We start from the raw sequence: 16,836 nt of genomic DNA on the forward strand, positions 1-16,836 counted from the left end.
GTTGTCTTCTCATGATACATCACAACCTTTGAAATTTTCCTTCCAAACCGATAGCCGAATGACAGTGCTAACTTGGTGGCATTTCTGTCACCCAAATAGGACTGGAGAGTATTCCTGTAAACCAGACTATGCTTGCTTCAGTTCTGCCTATATTTCATGTGACAAATTTTAGGCGGCGTTATTGTGCTACACGGCATGAGTATAGGTTGCTGAGAAAGTGGCCGAATCTACTTTAAAAAATATTAATATGTTAAGTAAGGGCAGTGTGCTTGAAAAGAACCCATTTCTCCAGCCCCTTCCATTTATGGGGAGTATTGCTCCCTTAAATCATTCATTAAGAATTAATCACTAATCAGATACTATATTCTATAGGAAGACCAGGTTGAATGAAAAGCTGACTCCAGTCCTCTTTCTCTACATTGCCCAGGTTAAGTGGGATGTCAAAACACCAAGAATCACTTAATGCAGTATTTCAAACTTCTTTTGAAAATGTTCTTTTTATTCATTTTTATTTTAAAAGAAAAATCTTGCATTGATCCATAACATACAAAATCAGCATTCCTTTCATATATTTACCTAAATAATATTCCATATTAATTCCTTACTACTGTACTCTGGAAGCTGTACCCTCTTCCATGCTTTCAACAGAAACAACACGGCACATTAGGAATACAGTGTTATAAAGAAAAGTGTTTTCAGTCTAAAACAGGAAGGGCAAGATTTGATTATCTCACCTGAGGTGCTTAGGTCCCCTGTATATTGGAGGAAGAGTAATATTATAGTGCAGTCCAGACCCCAGATATGCACAAAGGAGTGAGTTTGGGCTGAGCTGAAGTGACTGCCTCATCCCAGCTCAGCCAGAGATATGCGAACGTTAAGTCACTCAGTGTGGTTCAGCCAGTGGGTCTTAAACTGGTGGAACTCCTCAAAAAGGGGTGTGGCGTGGCAGGACAGAGTAAGGGGAGACATCTTTTAGCTCAGTCTTGTGACCTGGCAACATAGCTGTCAACGTTTCCCTTTTTAAAAGGGAAATTCCCTTATTCCGAATAGGATTCCTCGCAAGAAAAGGGGAAAGCTGACAGCTATGCCTGGCAACCTATTGGAACTCAGGGTGGTATAAGTCAAACTCTATTTTAAAGGCTTGTTTCCCCTCTGTTAGACTTGGGTTAGCTCAGCTGGAAGTAGCAGTGCTGCTGCCGAACCGAATTTGAAATAGGGGTATTTTATGCCAGCTTAATTTAAATTGGTGTTCATTCCAATAGCTTCCTGCACTTAGGATTGTTCTGTTAGCCTCACTCCATCACAGAGATGTATTTATTGTCCACTGAGAAGGTTTAATGGCATGGAAACTTCAGCTACCGCCTTCAGTCCCCAAATACCACAGGTAGGTTAGTCTGCTCTTGCTCCTGACACTCTGAAGGGCTGCTCTACACTGTCTTGATGTGTTCCTTTTTTTGACATCTAGAGCTGATACTTGAACTGTCCTATTGAATTTTGCACTGGTAAAGACCTATTATGATTGTGGCAGCATCTCAAAGAGCAAATTTGTGATGAAATAGTAGTGCGAACACAGCCTCAAATAGAAGCTTTCAGAGGTATAGCTGTAGGATTCTTTTTAATGAAGCAACTGGTTTGAATACATTTAAGAGTGCCCCCTGAATAACAGACACTAATTCAAAGCAATTCTGCTTCTTTATAAAATATTTTCCCTTGCTCTTACAAAGAGGATGTGCATATGGAGAGCATCAGTTCAGCATGGTGCTTGGTTTTTATTTAATCAGCTTCTGCTTCTTATTTTCTAATGGAAAAGTTGCAGTTGGGAGTTATGAGAATTCCATTGCAAACGGCAATATAAATACCAAGTATAAGCGGCACTCTTAAATACGGTTTTATGAAGATTCGTTGTTAATGAAGAGCGACTAAAGGGTAATGAACATCTGTTTCTTTGCCAACACACTTCTGAATGCTATTCAGTAGAAGAAATGCAAGTTGTTGCTGGAAAGAGCTTTTTGAAAAAATATAATGCATTTACAAATACTGGAGGAGCAGGTGGTTGGGAAGTGCAATGATCGCCTTTTGCTTCTAACTATATTCAGGCTTTAATCCTGTGCACACATACATGAGAGAAAGTCCCATTGAATGCAGTGGAACTTTACTTCTTAGTAAGCATTCATATAATTCAGGCTTTCTCAACCTTGGCCCTCCAGATGTTTTTGGCCTGCAACTCCCATGATCCCTAGCTAGCAGGACCAGTGGTCAGGATGCTGGAGGGCCGAGGTTGAGGAAGCCTGATATAATTGCTCTGTCAGTGTAATTTGAAATTTTCTTCCCATGTTTTTCTTTCAGATAATTATGCTTTATGGGCTTCATAAATGCACATAACAAGTCAGAGGAAACATGGGAAAATGTTGGAGAAAACTTAATCCTATGTCCTCTGTGTGTGGTGTGGTGTAGTGGTTAAGAGCTGTGGACTCGTAATCTGGTGAACTGGGTTCGCATCTCCACTCCTCCACATGCAGCTACTGGGTGACCTTGGGCTAGTCACACTTCTCTGAAGTCTCTCAGCCCCACTTATCTCACAGAGTGTTTGTTGTGGGGGAGGAAGGGAAAGGAGATTGTTAGCCGCTTTGAGACTCCTTAGGGTAGTGATAAAGCAGGATATCAAATCCAAACTCTTCTTCTCTTCTCTTCTCCCATCCAGGAGGCCCGGTTCTTTCAGTATAGTTTTCCTAAGAGTGTTGGAAAGAACTGATATTTTCTGTTTGTTTCTTAATAATGATTCTTTTTTATTGTATCCACTTGTAATTTTGTTGGCCTCTTTGAATGCCTAATGTAGAAAGATGGGGTATACATCTAAGAAATGAATACTGGAGATTCTTTTAGTTGCAGATGCCATAATTTGCCCTCCACCGTCACTTATTGGGTAGTACTATTTGCAGAAAATAACATCTAGGAGCTTCCTGATCTTAGACAAGCCCGCCATAGGAAAGATGCATCCTGGTTGCTAGGGGAAAAGAAAGGACAAGCTAAAGAGATCCCAAAGACTAGAAAATGAGACGTAAACAGAAAAATTGCACTAAAGGGGGATGGGGGACAGCAACTGTTTAGGGTCCCAGGGATTCCTGTTGCCTGGTGTCCAACCAGCTTGCTTATCAGTCACAGCTCTGACTTCATTCATTGCCTGAAAACAGTGATAAGTTGGAGCAGCCAGGCTGGCTCATTTCATAGAAATTTCAAGGCTTTCATGGGTGTCATGGTGGTTGCTGAGTTGGTGAACCCTGTCTTATTTTAATGTTTAAAGAGTTAATACATGAGAGATTTCTTCAGCTGAACCGTTTTATTTATTTTTTCATTTTAGGCATGTACTGGTATAGAAAATATTGATGAAGCTATCACCTTACTTGAACAAAATAACTGGGATTTAGTGGTAAGTACTATTTTTTACTGGTCGTATAGGAAGAAAGAGAGCCAGAACAAAACTTGTTGCCAATCAGCTATTAATTTCATGATCACCATGCATCTGTCCAGCAGTGCAGTAGTTTGTGCTGCTTACCTGACCTCCTTCTGACTGAGTTGCTGCTGTAAACTGGGTCAGAGAGGGGAGGGGTGAGGTGTGCATGGTGCAAACACCCTAGTGGAATCAATGTGATTCTGTGGCTGGCATGTTTGGTCCACGTCAGCTTCGCCATTACCTTGCCCCTCCCCCTCTGTGGACATCAGTATTGCTTACTAATTTTGATGCTGCGTGCCTCATAGTAAACCACGAGTAGTGTTTATTTAGTTTTGATCAGGTATTGAATGACACCATGCTTTCATACAAGTCTCAGTACTGACCCTCTGCAGCTCAACCAAGTGCGGTATGGAATCTGCTTGGCGACCCTTACAATATGCAGGACCCCCCCAGGTCCTTAAGCAAAGTTTCTAGAATGGCTGAGGTTATGATTGAACAGATTAATGTTAACACCAGGTTCTTCAGGCGTATAGTGAAGGATGATTTGTTTGGCAAATGCAGGAGTAAAAAGTTAGCATTTTGAGAGGGTCAGTAAGCGCCTGTTTGCATTTGAAGTTCTAGCAAATCTTTTGCAAAATTCCTTACCAGAACGTCTCAGAGCTACCTTACCTTTCCAATAAAGGGAAGGCATTTTCATGGGTTAGTGTAAGGTTAAAAAAAATGAGAAACAGTGAATGGGTATAACACATCACACATTACAGTGGCATCATAAAGGTGAAAAGGCCCAGCTGGTCTGCATTAGGATCTGTATTCTTTAAACTTTTGTTGAGAAACTGGAAATATAGCAAAACATACACATGTACAGTAGAAATATATGAAATTAAAGGGAGAAGAATTGACTCCACACAGCTGATTTAGGTTTCTGTTGAAAACAATACAAGAAATACTTAACTCCTACCCATTTCAATGGAAAGTAAGTTCAGCTAGCTCTGTGCTGGATCCAAGCTAAGGGCAGTATCCAACAAAGTAGATCTGGGTTTCAAGGGTTTCAGTTTATATAATAGAACTTCCCTCCCTCTCCTCTTGTTGTGCCCCATGTAAATTGCTGCATCAGGTATTTAATTTTTCCTTTCAAGAGCACTGATTTTGTGACCTACTTTTGTTGTATTTCCCCCACAATAGAATTAGGATGTAGCAACTTTTTCAGTGTTCCTCAGATAGTGTGATGGGACCACCAGAGGGGCTCAACACTGCAGCCTGCCCAACGCCGCCTCACTTGAACATTCTGCTCCCAACTGCTATACCATGAGCAGTGTATAGGTACACGTGGGAGCAGGAGTTAGTTAGAGACCAGTCCTGGAGCATTCAAAGTTGGAAAGGAGCCAGGAGAGAGGAAATGGACAGCAGAGATCACAACAGCTATCTGAGTGTGAGGAAGGAAAATGGGGATGGGGACGGTCAGTCTGAAGGTGAGGAGGAGAAGATGCACCCAGGGGTGCTGCTATGCCTTTTGGCCTTTCTCATTCATACTCCCACACCCCAGGCTTCTTCCTGACTCAAGAGGTCTCTCCTGGCTGACTGAAGGTGATAGTTTCTTCCTCCCCCTTAGAAGAAAAACCTGGCACTGAGGAACTGCCAGAATCTGGATTGTCAGTGTGTGCAACTGCATGCCCATGTAGGGTGGGTGAGTAGGAGAGAGAAAGCGGCACCGAATAAAGATGGCAGTAGATTAAGGGGTTGAGGAAGAAGAGAAGCGAACATCTTCCTTTTTTGAAAGGAAAATGCTAGAGGACACATGGAAGAAAAGCAGAAAGAGATAATTTAAAGAAACCAAAACAGCTGGAAATTGAGAGGAAGAAGGGATATTGTTACAGGAAGAAGAGGTTGAGTGGGCAGATTGGAGTATGGATGAAATAACTTGTACCCTCTCCACTCCTTCCAAACTATCTGTCCATGTATGAAAGGAGAAGGGAAGATGAAGTGAGAGGAAATGGTTAAAAATTATTGGAGAGGCGTATGTGGGGGCGGGAATAGAAAATAAATAGCCATTTCCAGTTAGATCCTCTGAATCAGCAAGTTCTACCTAAAATGGGTAGGTTGAGTCATGATAATTTCAGAGCTAATTCCAGAACCTGCGGAAAGCACTACTATGGAACTCAAGAGTCCCAAGGAAATTACTATGGGAAAGTTATTAATTTCCAAAGAGGGTTTAAGTATCAGTAAAAAAAAAAAAGCACTAGTTGTCAGCTGTTCATGCCAAACTCCACCTCCATCTGCCACCATTTTGTGGCTGTCTTTGCCCCTGCACTGCCATTTTGTGACTAGTGGGCTTCAGTTATTCTCAATCTTCTCAAATGTGCCCTGGAGTTTGAGAACCCCTGATGTAGCTCTTCATTTCGCCCTAGTATTTCAGGTGTGTGCTTCTTGGCTTTGTTATTCTCAGTTTGAGAAATACTTGACACTGAATTTGCACGCTTCATACTGCAAACTGGTTAACTTTATTTGTAGGAAGGACTATTTTTCTGCCTCAGGGAGAGTTGTACAACTTAAAGTTGTTGGTTTTTTACTTGTGCAGTTAATCCTGTAATAAAGTATTGTCTGGATCAGTTTGACTCTGTGCTTTAGGAATTAAGAGCATTTTCTAGTGAAAAGATCTTGCCATGTTGGTAAGTAAAAGTTTCCCTTTTGCTATCAGGTTATTCAAGTCAATGGAGGTTAATGAAAGCTGTGGTATTGCTAAAACTTGATCAAAATAGTGAGGCAACTCATAAAATATACTCAACTTTATATCCTTTTCACTTGCTTTCCATTTTTGTGGTCTTTGGCAAGTCACTGTTCTGTGTTTTCAAACTCATTTTTACAACCATGAGGGGCAGATACTTAAGAAAAAGTAGAGAGTTTCAGGATTTTATCAAAAAGCACCAGGATACACAAAATGTCCCCTAAGGGGCCTTGGTAGCCTGCTGGCTGCATGTTGGCCACTTTTCATATGATCTGCTGTATTTGTTTTCACTGTATTTATCTCTGATAGAAAAGTAAATGCTATTTCATATTAATGTGAATTTAGCCTCCATCTACCCATTTGCAAAGAACATCGTTTCATTGTAGAAGCTCCGCAAATGGTTATGATTATCCTGGTTTTAAGCATACATTCTCTAAAACGTACATTTCAACATTTGCTGAAATGTCTGCTTTACTGCTATATTTAACTTCTTTATCCTTTTTGCTGGCAGTGGTTCAAAGCAACCATGTCTTTGCAGTAAAGTCAGTGGTTTAGCACACCTGTTAATGTGATGGCTTGCAGCTCCTCCTGTATGTTGTTTCTAAGGATCAGAAGACAGAAACGGCTCTGTGCCTTGTTTTTATAATACTTCAGTTTCATAACTTTAATAATTTTATGGACAACCTAATAATAATATTCACTCCTTTTGAAAATGGAAAAATGGAGAGGTCTCCTCTTAGAAACTAGCACATTAGAGAGGTTAGATAAATCCTGCGTATAAAGAAGCCACTGTTTAAAATGTTCTTTTTTCATTTTTGAAAAAAAGAAAAAAAATGAACAAATTCATAGGGCTGAAAATCCACATAGCAAAAGGGAAGCTTTTAATTAATTTCCCCCCATTCCTAGAGACAGTTTGACCAGGTGTCTCTAAAGCACTCCATGGCATTCTCAGATCAAATTTTAACTTTTATCTCTCACCTGGATAATCTCTCCACTCAGATGCGTATGGCTATTTGATATCTTAAGAGAATTTGAAGAAGGTTGGGTTGACCTACCAGTCCAGTGAGTCATGGAAGTGACTTCTGAAGTCTGGTATTTACAAGGGACTAGACATAACAGGCACCCTAAAGATGCTCATCTTCATCCAGCAAGAGAAATCTACACATGGAAGCAGGCTTCTACTTCTGCAGCCAATATGGTTGCAGATGTGCATTTGTAGCATATCTTGCAGTTTTCATCCAGGTCCTGCTTAATCTGTTTCAGAACGAAGTACATGGTTATTCCTCTCCCCATTTTATCCTTGCAACAGCGTTATGAGATAAGTTAGGTGACTGGCCGATGGTGGGTTTTATGGTCGAGCGAGGATTTGAACCTTGTTCTCCCAGTTCCAGCACTGTAACCACTACAGCACACTGTGTCCGCTTTAAACACATATGATAAATTTGTTGTAATACTAATATGCCATCCCCCCCAAAAAAATCTCATTAAAAATGAAGTTTTTGAGCCATTTTAAATGAAATTCGCCAAAACCAACCAACATGGGTTGCCATATGTCCGGATTTTCCCGGACATTTCAGAGATTTCTGCCCAGATCCTGTTTACCACCACCGAATCCCAGCTGTGTCCAGGAAATTCTGGATGCATGGCAACCTTAGCTAGAAGTCATGTTAATGTAGACCTTGAAGAAGAACACACAGGAAATTCACATACCCAAATTCTGTATCATGGGAGTTCTGCTGTATCAAGACATAAAAACGGGCATCTTTTTAAAATACACAGTTCATATTGTGAAGAGGACAGTCTAGAGTCGATGAAAACACAAAAGAAATTTGGGCAAACTGAAAGCAGTTAGTCATATTGAAAGAGACAAGACTCATATTTCTCTCTAACCACAAGAATATTAATGTTCTGTGACATGGCCTGTGTGCATTGTATGATACCATGCAGATGCAGAATTTGGTATGGTTAGTGATAAATCAACAACTTGAAAAGATTTGTTTTATTAAAAATGAAAAAAGCAAGTCACTAGTCCTTACAGCCATTAATATCGGTTTTCCAGAATATGGGTTGCTGGTCAAAGTTCAGAAGCCAGCAAGGAATGTTTAGGCAGGATTTTTAGAGTGAACCTTCGCATAATATTTTGCCCTCTCCATTGCTATCAAATGGGAATAAATTATGCAAGTTCAGAAATATATCCACTTTTAGAAACTTACAGAATTTAAGAAGCAGGGCTCTTATAGTCTTAATTTGTATAGTCACAGGCTTGAATCCAATGGACTTGCTCCATTTTGTAAGGTGCTTTCACTTGTACATGGTCGGCCTCTGAATTTAGCTGCTGCAGTCTTGCTGAATGCCTTTCCAGAGGCTTCCCTTGGCCTTTTTGGGGTGCAGAAGAGAATATGGCAAGCCCCAGAATTCTTAAGGACTCAAGCAGCAGAATTTACAAAAAAAAAACACGTTTAATAATAATAACAACTGGTTGTAAATGTAAAATGTTGCTATATATTCTTGGAATGTGGCCCTGTGTGTTTAAGGACAAAATAAACAGGCACACACGTGAGGTGAAGTTGTCTTTGCTTCTCCACTCTAGTCATCCAGCCACCAGGTAACACAGTTTCCCAAGGAAGGTTGGAGAACAATTCAAACAGGCTCCAGATTTTAATTGTTTTTACTTGATTCAGACTTTGTTGATTGAAATGTGCTTATGAACTTTTCTGGAGTGTTTGTTTTGCTGTTACAAGGAAAGAAGAGGGGCAAACAATTCCCAACATTTGGGGCAAGTCCAGGGCTTTTTTTCAGCCTGAACTCGGTTCCGGCATTTCTCAGGTGGGCAGCATTACTATTACAGTGGTACCTCGGGTTACATATGCTTCAGGTTACATACGCTTCAGGTTACAGACTCCGCTAACCCAGAAATATTACCTCGGGTTAAGAACTTTGCTTCAGGATGAGAACAGAAATCGTGCTCCGGCGGTGCGGCAGCAGTAGGAGGCCCCATTAGCTAAAGTGGTGCTTCAGGTTAAGAACAGTTTCAGGTTAAGAACAGACCTCCAGAATGAATTAAGTACTTCACCCGAGGTACCACTGTATATGAGAACAAGGGAGGTGTTCATGGTGAGTTCTGGCACCTATTTTTCTAGAAAAATAGCACTTGGCAAGTCTATAAAGAAATCCAGTTTCGGTATATATTGTTTTGTGAAGCTTTCGAGTGCTAGAATGTAGAGCTTGCTAGGTCACACCGTAAGTTTTGATGTCCTCATAAAGCACTTAGTAATAAGGTCCATCAAGTTTTATGTGAGGTATGGTCTATCTCCTCTGTCTTTATGTGAAATGGTTTATGACTTGGCTAGCCATGCAAGTACGCTTTGGCAATTATGTAGGGTTTTGTTTTGTTTTGGGGGACATTTGAAAGGAAGTGCAGACAACTCTCCTATGCCTTTTGCATTTTTTACTTAAACGTTCAAAAACCAGTTCAGAATTGGTGCCTTACTCATTGTTGTATAAATTTTATTGGGAAAAGATACAACAACAACAACAACAACAACAACAACAACAACAACAACAACAACAACAACAACAATTTATTATTTATACCCTGCCCATCTGGCTGGGTTTCCCCAGCCACTCTGGGTGGCTTCCAACTGAATATTAAAAACAGTACAGCATCAGACATTAAAAACTTCCCTAAAGAGGGCTGCCTTCAGTTGTCTTTTAAAAGTAAAATAGTTGTTTATTGCCTTGACATCTGCTGGGAGGGCGTTCCACAGGGCAGGCGCCACTACCGAGAAGGCCCTCTGTCTGGTTCCCTGTAACCTTAATTCTCGCAGTGAGGGAACCGCCATAAGGCCCTCGGCGCTGGATCTCAGTGTCCGGGCTGAACGATTGGGGTGGAGATGCTCCTTCAGGTATACAGGACCGAGGCCGTTTAGGGCTTTAAAGGTCAGCACCAACACTTTGAATTGTGCTCGGAAATGTACTGGGAGCCAATGCAGATCTCTCAGAACCGGTGTTATGTGGTCCCGGCGGCCACTCCCAGTCACTAGTCTAGCTGCCGCATTCTGGATTAATTGCAGTTTCCGGGTCACCTTCAAAGGTAGCCCCATGTAGAGCGCGTTGCAGTAGTCCAAGTGGGAGATAACTAGAGCATGCACCACTCTGGCAAGAGTGGGGGCAGGTAGGGTCTCAGCCTGCGTACCAGGTGGAGCTGGTAGACAGCTGCCCTGGACACAGAATTAACCTGTGCCTCCATGGACAGCTGTGAGTCCAAAATGACTCCCAGGCTGCGCACCTGGTCCTTCAGGGGCACAGTTACCCCATTCAGGACCAGGGAATCCCCCATACCCGCCTGCCCCCTGTCCCCCCAAAACAGTACTTCTGTCTTGTCAGGATTCAACCTCAATCTGTTAGCCGTCATCCATCCTCCAACTGCCTCCAGGCACTCACACAGGACCTTCACCGCCTTCACTGGTTCTGATTTAAAGGAGAGGTAGAGCTGGGTGTCATCTGCATACTGATGAACACCCACCCAAACCCTCTGATGATCTCTCCCAGCGGCTTCATATAGATATCAAAAAGCATGGGGGAGAGGACGGAACCCTGAGGCACCCCACAAGTGAGAGCCCCGGGGTCTGAACACTCATCCCCCACCACCACTTTCTGGACACGGCCCAGGAGAAAGGAGCGGAACCACCGTATAACAGTGCCCCCAGCTCCCAGCTCCTCTAGACGGTCCAGAAGGATGTTATGGTCGATGGTGTCAAAGGCCACTGAGAGATCCAGCAGAACTAGGAAACAGCTATCACCTTTGTCCCTAGCTCGCCGGAGATCATCAACCAGCGCGACCAAGGCAGTTTCAGTCCCATGGTGAGGCCTGAATCACTTTCCTGAAAACATATGAATTTTCTTAAATCAGAAATGCCCCACATGGCCTACCAGGTGGCTCTGGAGAACCTTGTAAGAATGCTGTGAACACAGTTGCTTTCCCCTCTTTGTCCCAGAAGCTGGAGTGGGGATATACAGTACTGACTCTGAACAGGGAGCTTCTGTTTTGTAATAATGTCTGTCGTCATTGCATCACCGTTTTTTCTAATAGCGTTTCTGTACTGTTAATAGGTACATGAGAGAGAAATTCAGAAGATGAAACTGTTCTGTTTTCCAGCTGTGATATTTCATTCACTCGTTAAATCCACGGCCCCTGACCCGCAATTAGCAAAGGCAATTGCTTTGCCAGAAAAAGTTGGCAATTCCAATACCTCATTGAGAACTGGCAATATCTGTAACTCCCCTGTCCTCAAAGTGAAGTGTTTATCAGTGAATTACTATGAAATGCATTGTGTGGTTATTTCCTGCAGTCAGAATCTGGAGACATTGGACTGCTAAATCAGTAGCGTTCACAAGTGCACTATGCTAGGTGCCTAGTATTGCTTGTTGGATCTGACTTAAAGCATCAGTATGCATTTCTAATTTTGTTTTTGTTATGTTTGAATCTCCAGCTTTATTTAATTTTCCCCCAAGGTGTGCTTAGGAAAATATAATGCAATCAGGGTGCCGGCAGCATTTATTTTTGCCACCTAACTTCTTTCTTGCCATTAAATCACATATTCTGTTAGTATGTGGCCTACAATATACAGTATTAGAACAGAGGTAGGAGTTTGGTTAGGCTTGGTGTCAACGTTATGAAAGTAATGTAAGCAGCATGTGCAACCTTATCTAAATAGTAGTTGAAATTTCATTACTGCAGTAATGAGCTCTTTCGACTTCTATTATCCTTGCACAGCTGCCAACCAGAAATGCAGAGTCATCAAGTGAGCAGCGAGGCTAATAAATGTCAATTTCTTTTTATGAAGAAGCTACTCTATTTCTTGTAATAGAGAGTTCTTTGTATTCACAGTCCACACAAAAGGCAGCACCTGAGAGTACAGAAATACTTGGCAGTCTCTAACCAATATCCCTCCCCCTTCTCGTTTAGCGTTTCTCATCACAAATTCATATTTTTGGTGTACTAAGTTTAATCTTGATTATGAAACTTTTGATACTTTAGTATATACAAATATAAAGTCCAATTTTAATATTAAATATTGTTAAAACCTTTAATGTTCAAAACCTCAAATCAGAAACAAAATAATTATGGTGGGTTGCTTGGCTGATTTAAAAAAAGAATTCATAGTCATAAGTAGCTTTTTGGAATGTGGTTTTCGCTCATACACAATGGTCCAGTTGGCATGTAACACTAAGCCAAACCATGGCTTAGCACAAACAACCAATTGTACAGGTCCCTGGAACAAAGATCACAGCCACAACACTCCTCCCCCGATCCAGTTGCTGTTGTTGTACCCATGGCTAAGTCATGGTTTGGCTTAATGTTGTACCTGAACCTGGGTTTGTGGTTTGACTCGTACCACAGAAACCATGAGCAGTAAACAAAGAATGAGCTTTAGCATAGCATGTGAACTGGATATATGAAAGCTTTGCTTAAATTCTAAATTATTATTGCTGCCTGCAAGCCAATAGCTCTCTTTTCTCAAAGGTTTTAGCTTATAGCAACAGAAACATGGTACTTTTCAATGATAAAATTATGTGGCAATTCATTAACCTTCTAGTCAATAAGTTTTACTTTTCAGAGGACACATATAGGATTGCACTGTTAGTTCTTGGGATAGGAGTGATGTAGTGTGGGTTTATTGCACATCAGACCTGTAACATTATATGGATTTTGCAACAGCACTTGGCATCTGGGTGTAAGGCTGAGGCTGCAATCACAGGCCTATTTACTTCAAATGAAGTCCTATTGAAATCAGTGGGACAGTTCCAAGTAATGTTCAGGCTCCCACCCAAAACACACAGGCAGAGGCTGTTATTTGTAAGAAAGAGATTTTTATTCAGGCAAGTACAGGGTCAGCAGCAGACACAGTGCTCAGGAGTCATGATTCAAGAGTAGGGCAAGAAGTTCAGAACTGGATGGAAGCAACAAAGATGTTGCAACAGGTTCTCCCACCCCTCCCTCCAAACCTTTAACCATGAGGCATGGTCTGCTCACCTGCAAGACTCTCTCACACTGTGGGAATGTCAAGCTTGCAAGTGAACATTCTGTTGGGGGTGAGTGGGTCTCCTCTCACCTGTGAAGGCAGTTCCTGGTTCTAGGTGACAAAGCTGCACTTTCCTGTTCAGACACCACCTGTTCATCTCCATTGACTGATTAAAGTCCTCCCCAGCCTCCATTGAGGCTCTCCGCTCTATAGAGCCTCAGAGGTCAGAGCCATCTTCCCTGCTTCCTTTTCCAAGGTGACTGACATTAAGGGTGTGGGATCCCCCCATACTCCAACCCAGGGCCACACAGTTAATCTCTCACCTCTGTTTCTTTCTCCTTCTCTTTCTGGGGCTGCCAGTCCAAGCCCAAGCCTGACAGTGCTGTGGGGCTCGTGACAAGTAAACCCAGTGAGAATTGGGCTGTACGTCTCAAGTTTCTTCGGGAGTAAAAATCGGAGGGAGTAACTGGTGTGACATGGCACTTACACAGGTCACAAATGGTATGTTTTCACCCCACCGTCTTCACCCCACCGCCCTGCGGAGGCTTTGCGCAGTCATCCCAAAGCTAGAACAGCTAGACGGAGGGCTGCGCAGTGCCCCGTCTCGCTGTTTTGGCTTCGGGAACAGCCTTTCAAGCCTCTGCAGGGCGGCGGGGTGCCTTCACCTCGCCGCCCTGCGGAGACTTTGTGCAGACATCCCAAAGCTAGAACAGCTTCGGGCTGCAGGCAGCTATCCGCAAGCCCGCGGAGCCCGGCGGGAGTTCCCTCCGGGCTCCCAAGGCTTGCGGATAGCTTCCTGAAGCCTGGAGATCTAGAGGGGTCGCTGCGCACCGACACCTCTCGCTCTCCAGGCTTCAGCAAAAGCCTGCATTTGCTCCATAGGACGCACATACACTTCCCCTTCATTTTTTTGGGGGGGAGGGGGGAAGTACGTCCTATAGAGCGAAAAATACGGTAGATTTTGCAAAAGGATCTTGGAACATACTGGGGAGTATCCAGTGGTGTGGAATCTGCTTCCATTTGTGTCGTGAGACTTTCCCTTCTCCCTCCCACATGCCCCCCAGGCCTGCTCTGGAGTGTTGGGGAAACGTCAGGGCAGATTTGGGAGTGCATGAAGGCTGCAGATGAAGGAGAAATCTGTAACTCCAATGCTGGATAATAATACCCACTGTATTGTGATGTATGTTTGCTCTGGAAGCATTAAATATATATTTTTTTAATTTCTCAAGAACATTGGCCTTTTACATAGAAGAGGATTCTGAAATATGTGGCACAGGCCGCTGCATTTCAAAACAGTGCAGCCATTGCTTTGCTTTGGTCTGAATGGAACAAATGTTGTCATTTTCATGGTAAAAAAAAGAGTATGTAACTTTGCATTAGCAGTTGGAACACTTTGATGTTTTAAGCCTTGAAGTCTGAGTAAAGCTAACAGTAATAGATACTCTACTGTTTTGGCTGCTCTGGGCTGCCGGGGATGATGATTTGCTTTTACCCATTTGTCTGGGAAGCACAAGTGGACATCATTTCCTAAGGTTAATTACAAGGTTTTTATATAAAAAAAAGTTGACTAGAAACCAGCTGCCCAGATAGTAAATTTTTTTTTAGTCAAATACCAATATTGGAACATTTGTTTGCCTTGCAACTGATGAACAGGAAGGACTCTACAACGTATCCTCCTATAACATTTCACAGATGAAAATACAGTCATACCTTGGAAGTCAAATGGAACCCATTCCGGAATTCTGTTCAACTTCCAAAACATTCAAAAACCAAAGCGCGGCTTCTGATCGGAAGCCTCGTCAGACGTTCGGCTTCCAAAAGAACATTTGAAAACCGGAACACTCACATCCAGGTTTCGATCGTTCAGGAGCCGATTTGTTCTGGAGCCAAGGCATTCAAGATCCAAGGTACGACTGTACTTGTCATGGCTCAATTTCCAAGCCAAAGACCACTGCTTGAACTGCCCCACCCCAGCAATTTGGCACATTGCAGAAGGCTCTGCCCTGCTTTCTGTATGCTTTAGTCATTCATTTCTGCATTAGACCTGTCCTCAACTGGTTTAATAGTTGATAGGATGTTCTGAGGAAGCTAAATTCTGATGAATGTACTCAAGCAACTTGCATCCTCCACAGACAAAAATAGAGATAGTGATTTATTAGGCAGAGAGAGTAGGGAATAAGGAAGCATGGAAGCATATGATACAGTCTAGCTACCACTAGTTATCTGAAAGCCTTGCCCACTAGGGTTTCTCCTGAACTGGAAGGTATCACTGGTAACTCTGACTAAAGATGACAGGAGTTAGTAGCCAATATTTTAATTTCCTGTGGAGCCATTTGAAATGATTTTTATGTTCTATGGAGAATCAATCTATGTACCTTCAGTGGCTAAGCACAAAAAAAAGAGTCTTGTGTTTTTACAGCTGAACTTAATAAACCTTAGTGTTATGAATCTGGGCCGCTACTGTTAGGAGTGCCCCACATATTGCAGTAAGTATGTGATTATTTTAGTGCCATTCCATGCACTTTGCATAAACATCTCTTTAAAAAACAAACCATATTTGTTGGCAGTTAAATATTAAACCCAGCCTTTGGAAGTTAATATTAAACCTAGCAAGAACTGCTTAAACTCAGAACTAAATTTATATTTTAGGAAGAGGTCAGTTGGCCAGGGAGAGTGCGTTAGATCTCTCTACTTGTACTTACAAGGTGTGAATGGAAAAATAAGAAGGAAATGGCATGTATGTGTCCTATTAAGAATGTAAGATGCATTTCTAGCATGTGCAGTTCACATAAAGGAAAGTAGATAACAATTTTATTACATTTAGATTCTATATGGTGCTTTTTCTGAGCGTTTGAGTAATTCTTACAGCATTCCTACCAGGTAGTCCAGTATTATTATCCTCATATATGACAGATCTGTGGTGGAGTATAATGGTACCTGCCAATAGAATCTTAATAGTCTGTCACAGCAGACTTATCAACACACTTGGTCAGTCTTCCCCATCTTGGTGCCCTCCAGATGTTTTAGGCTATAGTTCTCACCATTCCCTGCCTGTCCACCTTCGTTTGATCCAAACAACAATACTTTGGCAGAGAAATTGAAATTGCAGAGTTTTGAGAAATTAAAAGATAAAGTGCGAGATTGGCTTCATTATTATCAAATAAGAGAGGCCTATAATTTGGACAAAAAAATTGGCTTCCAGGTGGAAAAATCAAAATTGGAAACAGAACTGTTAGATCCCAAAACTAAGATACTTTCAAGAATGTATAACTTGCTGTTAAAATGGAACACGCAGGATGAAGCGGTTAAATCTGCAATGATTAAATGGGCACAAGATATTGGTCATAACATTATGTTTGCTGACTGGGAACAGTTGTGGACCACCGGTATGAAATTTACGGCATGTAATGCCTTAAGAGAGAATATTATGAAAATGATATATAGGTGGTACATGACACCAGTCAAGCTTGCAAAAATATATCATTTGCCTGATAATAAGTGTTGGAAATGTAAAGAAAATGAAGGTACATTCTTTCACCTTTGGTGGACGTGCCCAAGGATTAAGGCTTTCTGGGAGATGATCTATACTGAAATGAAAAAGGTATTTAAATATACCTTCCTGAAGAAACCAGAGGCCT

General features: G+C 42.0%; 1 protein-coding gene across 1 annotated transcript in view; it reads left to right on the forward strand.

Moving 5' to 3' along the window:
• The window catches only part of FAF1 (Fas associated factor 1), a 166,513-nt gene that overhangs the window by 8,170 nt on the left and 141,507 nt on the right, over positions 1-16,836 (forward strand). The window contains exon 2 of the mRNA XM_083619586.1: positions 3,359-3,427. Coding sequence (XP_083475712.1) covers positions 3,359-3,427 — 69 coding nt within the window. The remainder of the gene's footprint in view (positions 1-3,358; positions 3,428-16,836) is intronic.

The sequence above is a fragment of the Podarcis filfolensis genome (genome assembly GCF_964270895.1).
Source record: "Podarcis filfolensis genome assembly, chromosome: 6".
Classification (NCBI taxonomy): domain Eukaryota; kingdom Metazoa; phylum Chordata; class Lepidosauria; order Squamata; family Lacertidae; genus Podarcis; species Podarcis filfolensis.